The sequence below is a fragment of the Mustela erminea genome, chromosome 18 (assembly GCF_009829155.1).
Source record: "Mustela erminea isolate mMusErm1 chromosome 18, mMusErm1.Pri, whole genome shotgun sequence".
Taxonomy (NCBI): Eukaryota; Metazoa; Chordata; class Mammalia; order Carnivora; family Mustelidae; genus Mustela; species Mustela erminea.
In genome coordinates, this window is record NC_045631.1 from 10532554 (window position 1) to 10551622 (window position 19069).

A 19069-nucleotide genomic window follows, 5' to 3' on the forward strand; every position below is an offset into this window, starting at 1 on the left:
AGCAGGCTTGGGGCAGGAAAGTGTAGAAGCTGCCCTTTCCCTCTCACTGCCACATCCCTTCCAGGCCCCAGGCTGCATCTGCCCTTGACATTTTGCTTCCCCAAAACAGCCCAGTTAGATGCTTCCTCCTGTCACTGTTGTCTTTTCATTTAAACTCCTGTTTCCTGCATGGTCACAGAAGGAGCTGAGGTCACGGAGGAAGGGTGGGCACAGCAGGGCCCATGGCTGCTCCAGGGAAAGAGGAGCTGGACTCTGGAGGCCAGTTGGTCTGTCCTCCTGGGTGCCCAGGCATTGGTGCAGCTGCGACCAAGCACTGGAAGTCACCCATGTGGCAGCCAGGGCTGAGCGGGCAATGCTGGCTTCTATGGGGCTCCAGGCTTGGCAGGAGGAGGCCGGACTCCTGGATCCACACTCCTGCCACTGTGCCATGTGGGCCCCAAGCACAGGGTGGGGATCAAGCTCATCTGCGGCCCTGGCAAGTGCGGGCAGGGGATCTGCTGGCCAAGATGCTGCCTTTGGTTTGAGGTGCTGACTCGGTTGAGCTGGGGCACTTCCCTCCCTGACCACATGGGTACGAGCGTCTTCAACAGGGCCCTGCACCCCATAAAGCTGGACGGTGCAGCCTCCTGTGATGAAAAGGTCAGAGCTGACTCAGTGGCTTGTGGCCCGACTCACAGCTCCTGTCTGACATTCCACTGAGGCTGTGCATCATTCACCCAAGCTCGTCATGATTCCTTGAATGTGCCAGGATCTTTTGCCTCCCAGTTCTGCTCCTGCTGCTCTCCCCGTGTACAAGGTCCTCCCTCATTCCCAGCGTAGCGCAAATGCTCTCCCTTCCCTGAGCCCATCCCCCACTGCCCCATGGGCCAGATTTCCTTCCACCTCAGTGACCCAAGCCCTTTTTGTCCTTACAACTTGCTGAGTGGGGTTATGGTTCTTGCCTGAGTCTCTGTTCTGTGTGGCCCACAGTTTCTTGAGGGTGGAGACTACTTTCTCCAGTACTGAATCCTGTGCTGGTCCTTGCTTGCCTGCCTTGTATCCTACTGTGGGATCTCACGATGTGCTGCATTAAATGGGATTGAACGTAGGCCAGCTCAAGGGGCAGGAGCTGCTGTTTCCTTGTATTTGGGGTAGGAGCAGGGTCGGGGGTGGGTAGTGGCTCTGACTGCTGCGATCTGGTCCCTGATCTCACAAACAGCAAACTCCCTGCCGGGCACAGTGTGGGACTTTGGGTGGGGACAGGGGTCTTTTAGAGAGGTTCTAGCTTGGCCTTAGAGAAAAAGTGCCAACACCAGGCAAAAGGTAAATGCTGAAATTTGACAACAGCCGTGTCCCTAGGGTTCTGAGGCCACGAGAAGTAGAGCTAAGAGGGACAAGGGGCTGATTCAGAAGGGGAAATTAATTGAGTATTAGAAGGAAGGCTATGATTGATCCAAGGTCAAGCTATCATGATGGAGTTTCAGGCAATGTTTGTGGGAACTTCAGGACCACTTGATGTAAAACCACCAAAGCAGCCCACATTTGTTGGTCCTGAAGCCAGGTTTCCTGTCCCTTACTGGCATAGGTCCTGCTGCCCTATGGTCAGAAGACTGAGTCTGCCGCCGGCCTCTGCCCAAGCTGGAAGGTTGTGGTGATGAGGGATGGAGTGACTGGCCCCGCAGGGCAGCTGGGGAAATCCCTGCTGCGTCAGTCATGGGTGCCCTCTCTGTCAGCAAGACTTCCTGCTCCCTCCCAATCCTGTCTGCCCAAGGGGACAGGTGTGCGATTCCTGAGTGACAAGAGACAGTCAGGGCTGCCCCAGCCTCGCTCCGCCCCCTTCACAGCCTTGGCCTGCTTGAGGAGGGAGGGTGTAGAATATTCCCCAACATCTGGCCTGGAGGCAGGTGGCCCAGGTGGTTGCTGGGGGAGGGGACTGGGATGACAAAACCAGTCAGAATTAATGACTGTTGCTGTTTATTGAGTTCTTTCTGTCCTCTGGGTCTTGTTGAAGTCCATTCTATGTGTTTTCTCAAATAATTCTGCAAGGCAGATTGATTGATTGATTTAAGGTTTTTTTTTTTTTTTTTTAAAGATTTTTATTTATTTGTCAGGGAGAGGGAGTGAGAGTACAAGTGGGGGGAGTGGCAGGCAGAGGGAGCAGGCTCTTCACTGAGCAGGGACCCTGATGTGGGACTTAATCCCAGGACGCTGGGATCACGACCTGAGCCAAAGGCAGACGCTTCACTGACTGAGCCACCCAGGTGTCCCTGCAAAGTGGATTTATTATGCACATTTCACAGACAGGAAATGGGAGAAATGACTTGCTCAAGATCATAGAGCCAGAGAGGGGTGAGATTGTTTTACACCAAGGTGTGAAGTGAATAGTTTCTGGTGGTAAGTGGTGTTTTGTTTTGTCTTTAAAGATTTTACTTATTTATTTGAGAGAGAGAGAGAATGAAAGAGGGAGAGAGTGAGACAACGTGGGGCGGTGGGTGGGGAGGGCAGGGCCAGAGGGAGAAGCAGACTTCCTGCTCAGCAGAGAGCCTGATGTGGGACTTGATCCTTAACCAACTGAGCCACCCAGGTGCTTGTAGTCTTTGAATGGGGACTTTCTTTGTCTCTAAAAGGATCTGATCCCAGACTTTGAAGGACAGATACCAAGCTTTGGTCCTGGCTACCCTGGGATCGACCGAGCCAGTGCTCAGCTGTGGCCTTTCCTCCCAGGGCTCAGGGCAGAGCCCTTGACCATTCATGAGGCTCTCCCACCAACGTGTTCTCTTTGACTCTTCACAGCATCCTTGAAAGATAGTTGTAATTCCCATTTCCCAGTTGGGGAAACTGAGGCCCGTGATGGGAAGCATCAACTACAAGAGAGAAAAGAGTTGGGACCAAAACTTTGGCCTTGGCACCTGTTGCCTCCCCTGCCTTCTCCTAGGCTGGGCTGCTGTGTGGGTGTGGGGTGACTCAGGCAGGGCGTGTGGGTGGGCAGGCGCTGCAGCTACGGCTGGTGGGTGTGGCCTGCCTGACGCCTAGGGCGGGTGGCCCAGCCAGTTCTGCCTCTGACGCCTCATTTCAACCCTCTCTCTGCCTAGGATGAGAGCCTCCCGCCGCCTCAGCTGCAGTCCCTCCGGGGGTCCCTGGGCCCAGGACATGCGGTGATCTCAGAGCAAAGGCAGCCACCACCACCCAGACCTCACCAGGTGAGTCCTCACCACACATGGCAGCCAGCGCTCTCCAAGGTCCTAGGGGACCCCGGAGTGAGAACCCAAGGGGTCCTTTGTGTCGCATCTGCCCTTTGCTGACAGGTCCTGGGAGAGGGGTTGGGAAGAAGCTTGGATTTCTAGCAGGAGAAACAAAGTGAGGTGTGAGCTCTTGGCCTGGGGAGTAAGTGCAGAGCCCAGGTTCTGATGGACCCAAGAAACTTCCCTGAGGTTTGGAGATCTTGGGAGGGGGAAGGGCTCACAACCACCTAGGGGCAAAGGCGAGACTCTTGTCACCACTAGTGTGTCCCGGGATGTGGCTCTTCAGTGCAGGAAATTAAGGGGGGCATTCAGGATGAGATGAGGTAGCCCAGAGCTTGAGAGAGACAAGGCCCAGGCACCTCACAGAGGGGGAGCCCACAGCTCCAGGGGTTCCCTGTGGGCCCCAGGCCTGGCCTGTCTCCCGGGAAAGGCCGTTCAGTCAGTATCACGGCTTGGGAGCACTTCTCCAGTGAGGAAGACCAAACCCAGGGAGGGAAGGCAAGGCAGTGAGAGAGTCCCACAGGTGAGAATCCTGAGTTTATGGGGTGACTCAGGGAGCTAATTATCACCACTAATTATAGCTCCAGCCCAGAGTTTTCTTGACCCTCTCCTGCCCCAGCTTCCCCATGGCTGCCCCAACTCATGGGCCCAGTGCTGGGAGGATGGAGCAGCTGGATGTCATGGGTGAGTGCTCTAGGGTCCTGGTGTCCTTTCAGCTCATTCATCAGAAGGGAAAACAGAGGCCCAGGGTAAGAGACATAGCCTCCACCCCCCTCCCAACCCCCTGCCTCAGTCTCGGTTTAGCTCAGCCTTTTAGCCCTATCTGTCCATAGACCACTCCTGGCTGAGGAAGGAGTTAAAGCCCACCCTTCCTCATCCTGTGACTGTGGATACAGTCAGGGACCTACATGCTCATGATTCTTTCTCGGTAGGATACTTCATCTCTCTGACCTCAAGTTCCCTGCATTCCAAGGCCAAAGCCTTCCCCTGGATAACTCCTCCTCTCCCAGGGCTGCTGACTTTGGGGAGGGCAGCTGTCCCATTTCCAAACCTCACTGCCATCTGATAACGAACAGCTCTGGATACTTTTTCCAGGAAGCTTTCCTATCTGGGCCAGGATTACCAGTGGCCCCAGCTCTACTCCGCCTAGCTAGGCTCTTCTTAGAGGAACTCTGTCCCTTGTTCCTATCTCCAGGACCCTGAGGGTGTTCTCTGAGGGCTGCTCAAGCTGAGGATGGCCCCCTGTTGACTGCAGAGTCACCTCTTATCCACGAACCCTTTGTCCTGTCCATCTTATCCTATATGGCCAGCCCACCCTTTTCCATGGGTGCTGGCATATACCGCCCCCACAGTGGCCTTCTGCCAGCTAGCTCGCACCTAGCTCCATGTGCTAGTCTTCTTCATCCTTCCTAGTCTGCTATCGCTAACATGTCTGTCTCCTGTGTAAACCCTCCCATGCCCGCTGCCCTTGGGACCAGCTACAACTCCTCACTGGTGTTTCAGGCCCTCATAACATGGCCCCCCCTTGCTTTTGGAGCCTCTCACATCAGTGGTCCCCAGAACTCCCCAGGTTCTGCAGCCACACCAGCTCCTTGCCACTTGCTATCTTTCTTGAACTGTGGTCTTTGCTCAGGCTGTCCCCTCTGCCCAGATTGTCCTTCCTCTACACAGAGACCTCTAAGGTCCTCTTAGAGTTCTCAAAAGACATATCAGTCCCTCTCCCCGGCACATCCCTCCGAGCCCAGCATGAGGTCCAGCCTGTACTGAGCACATCTGAGGGGCTGCCTTGCCTGCCTCTGGGGAGGGAGCTCAGCTGCTCGCTTCAGGTGAGAAGGGAATCTAACGGACAGATAGCCACAAGGCTGGTGGCACTCAGCTCTTGGGGACGAGACAAAGATAATGAGTGTGTCAGCTGCAGAGACCACCAGCGTAGTAAGAAATCCAAAGCACCAAAGAGGCCTGAAGCTGTATTACTAGGAGCAGAGTGTCTAGGACAAAGGAGAAGGTAGTCCTGTTTTGTTGAGGAAATCACTGAACACAACATCTGATGGGGAAATGGAAAAAGCAGAGCTAATTCTTAGTTGTCTGCCTGAAGATTGTGAGTGGAGATGATGTCTTGAGAGAAGCTAAGGGCATGGTGGTCTCTGCCTGGAAACTCTGTTGGGCTCTCCTAGGATGCAAAGGGCAGAGGTGCTGGAGCAGGGAACAGGAGGAATTGCAGGGAAGTTGGTAGGCTTGGAGGGTAGAGAGTGAGCTCCTTGTCCTGTGGGTATGAGTAGGGACCACCCGGTGCCACATGGGCGTCTGAAGCCCCCTAAAGCTCCCCCATGCCCACTCAACCTAAGCACCTGTGCTACGATTTTGCTCCAGCCATGAATGCCCACCCCAAGGAGATGGTGCCCCTCATGGGCAGAAGAGCTGCTGTCCCCAGTGGGAACCCTGCCGTCCTGCAGGAGAAGAGGCCAGCAGAGATCACCCCCACCAAGAAGAGGTAGGACGGGCAGGCTTCGGCACTGTGTTGTGAGGGCACAAGAGGGATTCTGATGCCCATCCTCAGGCAGCCCTTGCCTGGGGTTGACACAAGATTCTGTCTCATCTGGGGTGACCTGATATCAGGCTAGGTATAAATGGGGGAGGGTGGGGAAACAGCCCTACATATTCAGGGACTGAGCTAGGGAAGCCAGTACAATGGGAATAATCAGGGAGGCCTCCTTGAAGGGATCAGAGGTGCTGAGGCAGTAATATTCAGGAGGGCTTCTCGGGGAGACAAGGGATCCCTGGAGCCATCCTTGAGACAAGGAGTAGAAAGAGGCATGGACATTCCAGGCAACCCGGATCCCCAAATGAATGCTTTCTTCACATACGCCAACTGCTTTCGCATCCCATCCATTTCCCATCCAGGGTGTTCAAGCTCTTAAACACCACCTGTGTAACAGGCAAGAAGCAAAGGCATCTCCTCATAGGGTGATGGTTTGCTGGGGTTGTCGGCAGGCAGTTGGCATCCTGCACACACGTGCTGATGGTGTTTTTGTTACTTGGAGCTCCATCTTCATCACGGTCATTGTTATTGTCACTCCAAGGGGCCCCTGGGAACTGACTAGGACTGGGATGGGTACGACTACTTCCCAGCTGGGGATGTGGAGGAAGAAAAGCGCGGGAGTGTTTCTCCAGGGTCATCTCTGGCGCCTGAGCTGCTTCCGTGGCAGTTGCCCAACACCTTTCAGCCCAAATGCCCCTCCTCACCACAAGCTGGACGTTGGTGGGCCCCGGATGTGATTTAGCTTCTTTGCCCTGCCTCCTCTGGCCCCAGCCCCAGCCCCTGCTTGGGCCAGAGGTGAGAATGGTGATTTCCCTTCTGTCTGTTGTTTTTAAGTAATAATTACTGAAGTTTTCTGTGCACCAGGGCCCAGGCTGGGGAGGCTGAGACACAGAGAGAAAGAATACCCATCCCTACTCACAGTCTGGTGAGAAGGGCACCCAGAAGAATGTGAGATGTGTCCCAACTTCTGAGAAGGGATCTGAGGAGACTGTGGACCTTCTCAGGGCACTTCCTGGATGAGTTGGTTTAACGTGGGTAATGGCAGGTGGAGAGGAAGGGCAACAGCATCCCCAGATGGAGGCTTGGGGCAGGGACCAGTGAGGAAATGTGTAACTGAAGTGCTGGATGGGTGGTAGAATCTTGGAGAACATGAGTCCCTTGGGGGCTGGGTCTTGGAGGTTGGTTAAAGAGTTCAGACAAACCTGAGGGCAGTCAGGAGCCACAGAGGGATTTTATGTGAGATAGAGGGCATGGTGACATTTGCATTTTGGAAAGGATAGTCTGGGTGATCTATGTGGATGATGGATTAGAGGGGAGACTGGGAGCAAGAAGATGACAAGGACGCTCTTGGGAAGCTTGAGTGACAGCTGGTATGGTCTGAACCTGGGTGACCAGGGATGGGGAAGAGGGGGTCAGGTCAGAAATTTATCAGGATCATGGGGTCTGCAGGATCAACTATGAGAAGGGAGGGACAAGGGAAAACAAGAGACATCCCCTTCATTTGATGGGAGGGTTGATGGGGCCATCTCTGACATGAGCACGTCAGAGGAGAAGGAGCAAGATGAGGAGAGACAAGCCAGGTCCAGGTGTGAATGTTGTCTGAGAAGTGCCCGAGGAACGTTCAGGTGGAGGCTCCATCCTGGAGTGCAGGAGAGAAAACTGGGCAGACCTGGGGCTATGGGGGCAGCCTTAGTTGTCTAGGTAAGGGCAGAGATTCCAGATCCAAGCCATGAAGCACCACCCTCCTGCCTCTCTTTCCCTTTCCCTGCCTTCTCCCATTCCTAGGGGAGGTTTGGACCTCAGGGAAAGATGGTGAACACAGCTTCAGGAAAATTCCAGGATCTTCCCACAGTCAAGCTGCCTTTTCTGAGCCTATCCCTGTTCATGAACTTAGCCTCATACTCAGCTCTACCTCACATAGCCAATGGCCTGGGTGTGAGATGTGAACTTCATCTCGTGAAGCAGTAGCACCTTCTACCCAAGGGCTCCTTGTGGACCCTCAAGTGCCTACTTCTCCCTGAAGGTTTGAGCATCTCCCTCAAAACTGATTATAGGACTCAGCCTAGATAGGAAAAGAAAAGAAAAGAAAAAATTCAATGTAAATAAAGAAGGCCAGTCTGACCAGTAAGGAAATCTGTAGTAATGGTGGGACTGAAGATACCAAGTAATCTAAGTAGGGAGAGATTTTTGGACTCGGAGCTTTTCCTGAGCCATCATGCTATTTCTCATGAGCAGCTGCCACTGTGGCCTCTTTTCTAAATTCTGAGCAAGGCAAATGCCCTGAGGTAGACATGGGCTGATGAAGGTTATGGAGGAGCTGGCCTTTTGGAGATAAGAGCACTTGGACAATTTTGGGTACAAAGTAGCTGGTCACACAGCCTCCTTCCCAGCCCCGGGGATGCTCAGGGATAGTTCACCGTCTTCAAAGGGACAGAAATGAAGGAGAGATGATGGAGAGCTATGTGCTCACCTGAGTTAACAACACTCGTGAGGTGTCCTTTAGTCTGGATCAAAGGTAGGAATAAACAAACGGCATATGCTGCGGGTTAGAAGCCAGGCTGTCACATGGCCAAGACATCACCATCTGTCACCGTGGCAGGTGAGATGTGGTATGTGTGGTGGCAATTAGGGCGTGTGTGGGATGGAATGTCATGGTCTACAGCTCCTTGTCCCAGGAATTGGGTCCTTGCTCACAGTCAGGGATCTTTCCAGTCTGACTTTCACCACTCTCCTTCCTAGCCACTGAAGACTTCCTCTGACATAGTCCTCACCTTCTGCTGTAGAAGCTTTTCTTCTACCTGCTCTCCCTGCTTCTGGGGATTTTCCCTTGTCTCGGAGGACAAGGTTCCTGGAAGGGTCATCTCTTCCTTCCCATTTCCCACATTTCCTACATGGAGCATATTAGTAGTTTTTGAGTTAAGTAGGTGGGTCGGTGCAAGAGAGACAGAGTGGGTGAACTGATGAGTAAGTGTCCTGGGGGCTCAGCACAGTCCCTCAGCACAAATGAGGACACTTCATGGTAAGATGAGGATACATTTCCTCCACTCCCTCTGTCCCTTTGGTTTCCAGGCCTGGAATAGATAGATGCTGCCATGAGTTGGTTTTTGGTCCACCCTGGGGGCCCCCTATGGACTCTGGGAGGAGACCTTGAGAAGGAGAGGAGTTGGAGGAAAGGCAAAGGACCCTTCCTCAACTTCTTGGGAAAGACTGAGAAAAAGATGAGAGCTTTGGGCAACAGAGAGCCCAGTAGGAGTCACCTGAGGTTTATACTGGTTTGTCTGTCTATTGGTTCATTCCACCCACCTCTGTATCTATCTGCCAATCTGCCCACCCAACTACTCATTCCTCAGCCGTTCATGCATCCATCCAGCCTTCTAACCATCTTATTCATCCATCCAACTTATCTGTCCATCTATCTGATGAGCCATTTTCCCTTCCTTTTACACATTATCTATCCATTTTCTACTCCCCTGTTCAGTTAAGTCTTCCAGGTGTCGGAACAAGTATTGGGTTCTGGAGAATTAAGGACACTGCAAGTGTATTTCCTCCCACTGAGGATCTTACAGTTGAAGGTCGGTGTGTTGTCTGGAGCAGGGAAAGCAATGACCTCATTGTGCTACGCCCTGGTCCCTCGTCCAATCCTTGGGACCGGTTCTGACCAGTTCACCAGAACAATAACTCTTCAAATCGTTTTTTGCTCATTTGTGCACCATCTAATCCCCATCTCCTAGAACAGTGTTGGGCATACAGTAAGTGCTCAATAAATATTTGTTGAGTAGATGTATACCAAGGAGACTAGACAAGTAAGAATAGCTTTAGGGTGGCATTTTTGGGGCACTTCAGGGATGCTGGGAGTGGTGATCCAACTGGATGACCTCTGATGCCCACTTTAGCTACACAGTCCATTTGTGGATGATTTAGAGCAGTCCTGGCTGCAGAGTCCAGATCATGTGGCCCAACCACTCGCCATCCTCAGGTCACACAGGAGGCAGAGGTAGAGGCAAAGCCAGACTAGAACCCAGGTTTTGGGCTCCTAGTCAGGGGTGTACTTCTCTTTTGGAAGAAGGATTTGATTTTAGTTCAGATCAGAAAGTTCCTCTTGATGGGTGGAAGACAGGAGGGTGAGGGCCAATGTGCCAGTCAGTGCCGCCTCCCCACCCCAATTATGCCCCAGTTCTGGATTGGTTCTGAGCCTTCCAGTCTCGTCTGTTTCTGGAGGACAGGAGAGGGAGCCCCGGGTCTTGCCTGGGAAAGTCCCAGAAGACCCTAGAAGACTCTGGAATACCCAGGACTCGCTCATGCCTGCCCATCCGGGGAAGTGGCTATGTTGGGCAGTGTCCACTTGCAACTAATCCCTAGAACCAGTTTGGCTGGAAGAAGGTCCAGAGGGCCGAGAGGAGAGCATCATGGATAATGGTATAAACTGTGAGCCTGGAATCACGAGTTAGTTCTCTGACCAACGTGGCTTCTATCCTTGGGGAAAAGGATATCCATGGTGATCTGCTGCTCCATCCTGGGCCTTAGTTCCCTCATTTACAGAATGGGGCCAAGTCCTTTCCCTGCTACCCTTCTGAACTTGACATGGCTGGAACTGTACTTTGGGAGCTCTTCGGTGGTCTTACGAGAAAGGGAGGGGGCATGTTGATCCTCCTGGGCGCGGGAAGGAAACAGGCAGCAAAGGCACTTAGGAGAAAGAGCAGCTGGTCAGGAGGCCACTCTCCCAGGCCAGGTCACAGAGCCAGCAGGTACGTGGCAGCAGTCACGGGGTGGCGGGTATCGCAGCAACCGGCCCTTGTCCTGGTGCTCATCATCCTCGTTGTCATGGGAGGGCTTGTCCCTGAGTGTGTGATTGTGGGTTCTGTGAGCATGTGTGTCTCTGTTTGTGGGTGTCTGGCTCAGGAGTCATATCTTGGATGTGTGTCTCGCCTCTGAGCGGCCAGTGAGTCTGCCCCTTCCCTGGGGCTTAGTCATGTCACAGGCCCTGGGCCCACAACTCTCTTCCAGGCCTGGGAGAAAGTGTGCCCTTCACTTGCCCCTCTACTTCTCATGTCCACTGTCCAGAGTGGTCTCCTGAGTTTTTCTTCTTGACGAGGATTCTTAGTCTTGTCCCCTGAACTTTTACGTGCCCTCTTAGCTCTAGGTCTGTTGTCTGTGCTGACACAACTGTATAAGAGATGATCAAAGGGGGTCGAATATGCCCTGGCAGCCAGGAAAGGCCTTTGTCGATGTCAGCATCGAGGGACTGCCTCCTGGAAGGGCTCTTCTTCAGACCTGAGGCCAGAGGGGCTATTGTGGGAGATGACGGGTAATTGTAGCTCTTGTTATCATGTCCCCCATCTCTGGTGAGTCCTCGCACCTGGAGGAAGCTGCAGACAGGAAAGTCCTCCTCAGATGCTAGGCCACCCCAGCAGAGACCCCTGGGCTCGTCTCCCGGTATTTTTAGTGACAAGAGTCACCCAGACCCAGCTTCGAATCCAAGCTCTGCCACCTGCTTGCTGTGTGAGCTTGGGCAAGTAGCTTCACCTCAGAGCCTCCACATGCCCACCTGTCAAGCGTGGATAATTGGGATGGTACCCATTTGAGAGGGCAGCTGCGCAGCTTGAGCGAAGCCATGAGGGATGGAGCCTAGTGTGGAGCCAGCCAAGAGCGAGTGTACTGTGTGGCAGGTCACTCTCAGGGTGGAGGGCATGTGGGTGGACAGTCCCTGTCCCGCTCTAATGGCCTTGTTTGGGTGTCCCCATAGTGCACACTTCTTCCTGGAGATAGAAGGGTTTGATCCCAACCCCACTGTCTCCAAGACTTCTCCCCCGGTCTTCTCCAAGCCTATGGACTCCAACATCCGGCAATGGTGAGTACTGGCCCCCATGCCTGCCCCTACTCCAGTCCAGCACTCCACTCCAGTACGGGCAGTGACTCACCCGGGGCCTAATGGCCAGGCCTGGTTGTCTCTCTCTTTTAAACTTGTCTCTCTCTCTTCCTTCCCCACTCCTCCACAGCCTCTCTGGGAACTGTGATGACATGGACTCACCTCAGTCTCCTCAGGACGATGTGACAGAGACCCCGTCCAATCCCAACAGCCCCAGGTAAGCCTGGCCATTCCCTTCCACCCTCTGTGTCCACCAGGTGGGTGACAGAGGCACGGGCATCACAACCCAGGGAAGAGAAAGCAGCCTCCATTCCTGGGGCTGGGACAAATGTCTGGGCCCATGGCTGTGGCATGTAGGAATTTTCTTTTGTGGGGGGGGGGGGAGAATTACATTTCATAAACTCTAAGAAGTTTACCCATTCATTATGAAATATTCAGACAACAGTCTGCTGCAGAGCGAGAACTGTAACACAATCCCATACAAGTGAATTAAGAATACATGCACCCAAACCATGAAACACCATGTGCATTTTGCAAGAACACATACAAACAAAAAAATACGCATTGCCATGGCTATCTCTTTGGAGTGTGGGGGCAGGGAGAGACAGAGTTTAAGAATTCAAACACTGCCAAAGATGAAAGTGGGATTTTCCTTCCTTTCATCTCATATTTTTTAAGATAATCACTATTATTTGTCCTTTCTAGTCATCTTTGCTATGTGTACCCAAATATATAGTTTGAAAAACTGTGATTGCATTTGGATTCAGAGGGAAGCCTGCAGGGGGCAACACGGATGCCAGGGCCCCGGGGCGCTGATGGAAGACGTCTGGGGCCTGGTGACTGGCTGTGGAGCTGCGGCTGTGGTGTCTGGGGCCATGGACCCGGCTGTGGTGCAGCTCTGTGCAGGCGCAGCGGCCCTGGCAGGAGGAGGGGGAGAGTAGGTTGGTGGCACCCATGTGGTGAACTGGAGATACTTTCTGGCCTCAGTGCAAACCTGGCCAAGGAAGAGCAGAGGCGGAGGAAGAAGCGGCTGAAGCAGCGCATCTTTGCAGCCGTGTCAGAGGGCTGCGTGGAGGAGCTGCTGGAGCTGCTGGGGGAGCTGCAGGAACTTTGCAAACGGCGTCGTGGCCTGGACATGGCTGGTCAGTGCCTGGCTCTAGCAGAGAGAGTGTGGGGCTGGGGGCTTGCCTCCTGCTGTCCACCTTTCCCCACAACAACCCATGAGGGGGGCATGTGAGGAGCCCAGAAGGTTGGGCTGGGGACTTTGAACCTGACTCTGAGGGCAATGGGGAGCCACAGAAGGGCTTAGACAGGCGAAGGTCATGTCTGGCTACTGCATGGAGGGCGGGTGTAAAACTGGAGAAGGGCACTATTCAGGCAATGCTGGGATCACAGCAGCAGACCCAGGGGAAGGTGACCAGCTCCTCAGCAGGGGAACTGGTCTGGAGCCAAAGACAAAGGGAGTGAGAGAAAGGGAGCATTCCCAGGTAGTGCCTTTGGCGACTTGCTGGCTGGTGGGGCCCACGTTGTCTGGGGGACTGGGGACTTGTTAGAGGGAGGTGATAAGCTTTATTTGCAGGCTGCCAGAAGGTGGCAGGCTGGAGATTTCGGGCGTCAGCACTGAGGTGGACAGTGGGAAGACATGCACAGGGTGAGATTACCCCCTCCAAGTAGCAGGTGCAGAAGGCAGAGAGCAAAAGACCTCACATAAGGCTTTCGGGGGCCTCACGGGGGGATGAGTTGGAGAGGGAGGAGGGAAGCAGGTAGCACAGGCTCCAGGAGGCCAGTGGAGGGCACAGCATGGGTGTCTCAAGATCGGAGACTGCAGCCCCCACATCCTGGCCCCCCCTGCTCAGGGCTGGGAGGCCTAGGGGCAGCGGGGCCCCTCCTGCGGCTCACCCCATGACCCTGCCTGCAGACTTCCTCATGCACAAGCTGACGGCCTCTGACACGGGGAAGACCTGCCTGATGAAGGCCTTGTTAAACATCAACCCCAACACCAAGGAGATTGTGCGGATCCTGCTGGCTTTCGCAGAGGAGAATGACATCCTGGACAGGTTCATCAATGCTGCATACACAGAGGAGGCCTATGAAGGTATGCTACTTGTGGGAAGTGCCATGTGGACATGGGGTGGGGTGGGAACCAAGCCATGCAGAGCCCCCCACTGTCCCTGTGGACCCAAAGCACGAAGCGTGCTTCAGTACCACATAGCAGGCCCTCCCCGCCTCCATCCTTGGTTCTGTAGAGCGATTCAAGTGCCCACCACAGGCCAGGCAGGCCTTGTTTTCAGCACTGGGGTGCAGTGACGAACAAGACAGATGCAGACCACTACCACTGCTTTAAATAAAGTAATTTTAGATGGAAAACGCTAGGAAGATGATCTGAAGTGACTGGGTATGGGCAGCTTTAGAGTGGGTCCGCAGGGAGGGAACATTTGACCTGAGGCTGGCATGATGGGGAAGACTGGGAGCAGGGCAAGGGCTGAAGCCCGAGATGGGAACGAGTTTGGCCTATCAGGGCAATGGGAAGCCGGCCAGAGATGCTGTCGGATAGCTGGGCGAGGCCCACACACCTGTCAGATTCACCATCATCATTATCACTCATTTGGGTCTCAATTTTGTGGCTTCTCTGTTAAGTGGACTAGAAAGGGGCAGAAGACCAAATTTGGGATAATGTTTCCCTGCCCAGCAAATCCGTTGTGAACAATCAGTAAGGTATGCCCTCACTGGAGTTTTTGGACTCAGTAAACATCCTGTTCTTCTCTAATAAGGTGCAAACATGATGAGCTCAGGAATGACCAGATGCTATCTTGCTGACATGCCAAGGGGTGCTGAACATTGCTCTTTGCAGGGGATGGTCTATCTTGGGTCCTCAACTTTTCTCATGGGAAAAAGTCATTTTTAAATACTTATTTATTTATACTCCAGACGTTCACAAGCATTTTTGCTACATTCAAGAAAAAGTAAAGGATTGTGAAAACTAACACCGTTCCTTGGAAGAGAGGGAATCCAGGGAAGATGGGTACAGCTGAGTGCTGAACTGCACGCTGAGCTCCCTGGTAGCCAAAGGAAAGAGAGAAACTAGATGAGCTGTGTATAATGTTCTCAGCCTGTCACTAGGGAGCTGATACTAGTCCTTAGCCAAAGAGTTTTAGGTCAGTGCCTCAAGCTTGCCTGTCTTGATTCTTCCCCCTTTCAGTCCCTTTCAGTCCCCTTCTTTCTTCTTGTCAGTATATAGACATTTACACCTCTTTCTAGAAGCATGTTCTAGAAATCCCTTGAGGCCAGGGATGGAGTCTGTCTTGCCCATAGTGAATTCCCTGGGCCCCTTGGGGTCTCATATAAGAGGTCCTTAATAAATGGTTTTTGAATGAGTGAATAAATGAAGGTTACTATTAAGGCGTTGCTGTCCTGGCTGCAATTCCTTTTTTCTTTCTTAGCCTTCCCTTATCACTTCCTTCTTTCATGACTTTGTCTTTTGCTGGTGGCCTTGTTGGGGGCTGTGAGCACTCTCTCTGCATGGTGGGAGGAGCCATTTATTTCTGACTTCTCAGAAGCCAACTCCGCATTCTTCCCTCTGATGGTATCTGCTCATACCTTCCGTCCAGTGTCTGGGTGGGTGCTCCCCGCCACTGGCGGCTGAGGGGCTACAACACCATGGGGAGTGGGAGTCATTTTTGTCACGTTGGGCACGTTACTTTGCCTTTCTGAGTCTCGTTCCTCCATCTGTCAGGGGCTAATATTTCCTTCCTATGCTGCTAAGAGGATCTAAAAGCAACTTTTAAAATATTATTTTTAACATTTTGTTAAAGGCCTTCAGAAATTTGCCTTTTTTAAAGCAATGTATTCAACTAAAAATTATTATTAAAAATTTTAAACATGCATTTGAGATTAATATAATGAGTGATTTTATATCCATCAATATATCCATTCAACATAATTATTTTTAATTACATAAATAACACATGAATAGAGTTTCATTGTAAAACATTCAAATAAAAAGAAAGAAAATATGGCAGCAGAAATAAAGTAGCCAACAGGAGGGTTTGGAAGATAGAGTCAAGGAAACCTTTGAGAAAGGAAATAAATAAATAAATAAATAAAGGTATGCAAAAGAGGACATAAAAAAAAATAAGGATAGCAAAAGATCTTTTTTTTTTTTTTAAGATTTTATTTATTTGAGAGAGAGATAGTGAGAGAGAACATGAGTGAGGAGAAGGTCAGAGAGAGAAGCAGACTCCCCGTGGAGCTGGGAGCCCGATGCGGGACTCGATCCCGGCGCTCCTGGATCATGACCTGAGCTGAAGGCAGTCGTCCAACCAACTGAGCCACCCAGGCGTCCCAGGATAGCAAAAGATCTACCTAGGAAGCCCAACAGAAGAAATATAGAATAGAGAAAATGGAAGGGAGTCCATGGTCAAAGGAGTTATACAAAAATATTTTCCAGACCTGAAGGACCTACATTTCCAGATTTTAAAAACCCATTAAGGCGCTCCTAGGTGGCTCAGTCAGTTAAGCAACTGACATCTGCTCAGGTCTTGACCTCAGGGTCATGAGATCAAGTCCCACATTGGGCTCTTTGCTCAGCAGGGAGTCTGCTGGAGAGTCTCTCTCTCCCTCTGCCCCTCTCCCTGCGCACGCTCTAAATAAATAAATAAATAAAATCTTTTTTAAGATTTAAAAATAAATAAATACCCTTAGAACATAAAAAAATTCAAGTATTTAATTAAGTTAAAAAAAACCCTTTGCCCATTTTTCCAGTCTCCTCTCTAGAAATATTTATGTTGTGTAGACCTTGAGGACTTTCCTAGGCTTTTTACACATGTGTACATGTGAACATAGAAACATGTTTGTTTATTCATGTATCTATTTAACATAGAACAATAGTATACTGTTTGTATTGTTTTAAACCTTGCATTTTTTTTTTTTTTAACTCTATGCCTCAGACACTTCCTCATCCCAGAATATGCGAGTCTGCCTCCTTTTTTCCTGCCTAGTCTGAGTGTGACTATCCTGTGGCTAATTTCTGTATTCCCCTGTTGATATATATATATATTTTTTTTTTCTTTAATTTTCACTATGAAAATAACACAGTACATATTCTTGCCTATGACCCCATGCTCAGGGCACACGTTTTAGGAAAATTTTGAATTGGATTTTCTGTGTTCAAAGGCATGCACATTAAAATTTGTAATGGTAATTGTCAGATTTGCTTCTAAAAGATACTAGTTTATTCTCCTCAAAATACCAAGTATTCATTCCCTCATTCTCTCACCTTTCACTAACACTGGAAATTATTATTTTTGTTTGGTTCTGCTTTGTTTTTTGTTTTGTTTTGCCAATCTAGTCAGTGAAAAATAGAAAAGTGTTAACTTGCTAGATTCTAACTTCATTTTCTCAATTATCAGTGATTCCAATCATGTTTCACTTTCTTTTTTGGCCATGTGTATTTTCTTCTCTGTGAGGTGTTTGTTAATTTTTTCTCAGTTTTCTTTTAAGTTGTCTGTTGATTTGTAAGTGGTCTTAATATATTAGGAACTTTACAAAACCTACTGTCTATTTATGTCTCAGATATTTTCCCCAGCCTATCACTTGCCTTTTAACTTCCTTTATGATGTCTTCTGAATTGCGGAAACCTTAAATTTTTTTCTTTGTGAACCGACATGTTAGTTTTTCCTTTGTGGTTGTTTCTGCATTTTGGGGTTTTGCTTAAGAAGTTCTTCCTTATGAAAAGATTAGTTATCAATGAATTTTTGGTTTTTTTAAACGCCTACTTCTTTAACCCACCAGGAATTTACTTTTGTATATGGAATGGTGGCAGCTCTTTGGAAAATGCTGTTTCTGGTGGGACATTCCTAGACCTATCCCCTCCCCCAGCCTTTCAGAACCTTCCATCCAGAGAGTCCACAGACTCCACCATCTGGGTTAATGTCCCTCCAGCCCCTTCCCGCTGCTTTCTCCTGTTCTGTTCCTCAGTCATTGTGACACCACTCTCCCAGCTCCTAGGCCAGTCATTCCTTCTTTCCCAGCCCCCACAGGCCATTCTGAGGACACGTTCTCCCATGGGTCTCTGGTCCTCATCACGTCTTTCTCCACTGAAGTGGCGGTTCCTGCCAAGTCTGGGCTCCTTCTAATGCATCCTCCAATTTTGCATCTAGAGTGATCCGAAAATACACATGTGCAAAACTCAAAACTCTGGTCGTGTCCCTTGCCTGCTTCAATGACTTGTGACTTCCCACAGCACTTAGGATAAAGTTCTAACCTGGCTTATGCAGTCTCAATTGCCCCCCACCCGCCCCGCCCCGCCCCGCCCCGCCCCGCCCCGCCCCAGGTCCCCCAGCCCTTGCGACGTATGGTAGCACTGAAGTCTCACTGGAGCATGGAGCAGGAAGGCAGCTAGTATTTTGCTGTCGCTCGGCGGGGAGTTCGGGGGCCAGGGAGGGTCTGTCCCCCAGGGCCCAGCCGCTGAGCGCCCCCTTCCTCCCTCCCCACTCCGTTCGCAGGGCAGACGGCGCTGAACATCGCCATCGAGCGGCGGCAGGGAGACATCACCGCGCTGCTCATCGCGGCGGGCGCCGACGTCAACGCTCACGCCAGGGGGGTCTTCTTCAACCCCAAGTACCTACACGAGGGCTTCTACTTTGGTGGGTGCTGCCCGCCCCTTCCGGCCTTCCCGACCCACCCCCGTCCCCGTAGGTGCTGGTGGGCTGGCCTGGAGCCCCCACTGCGGGTTTCTGCCCGCTCGGCATGTGCACAAGTGGACCCGCCCCAGGCCCAGAGGGACAGTGCCCGGGGAGGCCGCTGGGATAGAGCCCTCTGAACTGGGGGAGGGGGCGCGAGTGGGCACCCACGCGAGCAGACTCAGCTTTGCCTCTGCCCTTGCGCCCAATGCTTTCCAGGACTGCAAACACGCAGTCAAGAGTCAGAGAGGAAGATTCCCTGACTGACAAATTAGGGCGTTCAAAAGGAATTAGGGTTAGGATACTCTGGGTAGAAAAAAAAGATTGTAATGCATAATTTAGATATAGTAAAATTCACCCGTTTTAATGGATAGTTCTGTTCAGCCCCACAAATGTATACAGTTGACTAACCACCACCATGAGGGCAGGGTATAAATAGTCCCAGCACACCAGAAACTTTGCCCCCACAAATTTGTCAACCCCTTTACCCACTCCAGCCCTTGGCTGCAACCACTGACCTGTTTTCTCTTCTGGGTGTTTTTTTGTTTGTTTGTTTGGTATTTATCTGTAGGACTAGCTGGGTCTGAGCAGCCATGAGGACAGGGTCTTGTACAGTCCATTGTCCAACATTAGACCCTGTTGGAACCAGTGTTGGGAAATGTCTGCCAGGTGGGATGAAGAGAGGGAACAGAAGGGAGATTGAAAGGGAAACAGTTGGAGACCTCCTGTCCGGTCCTAGTTCCATCCCAGGTTTGCTGTGTGA

At 51.4% G+C, this 19069-nt stretch overlaps 1 protein-coding gene across 1 annotated transcript in view; it reads left to right on the forward strand.

Moving 5' to 3' along the window:
* Positions 1–1010: 1010 nt before the first annotated feature.
* Positions 1011–19069, forward strand: part of TRPV3 (transient receptor potential cation channel subfamily V member 3) — a 36369-nt gene continuing 18310 nt past the window's right edge. The window contains exons 1-8 of the mRNA XM_032320365.1: positions 1011–1084; positions 3072–3179; positions 5592–5712; positions 11504–11608; positions 11757–11843; positions 12614–12768; positions 13545–13721; positions 18130–18270. Of these exons, the coding sequence (XP_032176256.1) occupies positions 5594–5712; positions 11504–11608; positions 11757–11843; positions 12614–12768; positions 13545–13721; positions 18130–18270 (784 nt within the window). The 5' untranslated portion in view covers positions 1011–1084; positions 3072–3179; positions 5592–5593. The remainder of the gene's footprint in view (positions 1085–3071; positions 3180–5591; positions 5713–11503; positions 11609–11756; positions 11844–12613; positions 12769–13544; positions 13722–18129; positions 18271–19069) is intronic.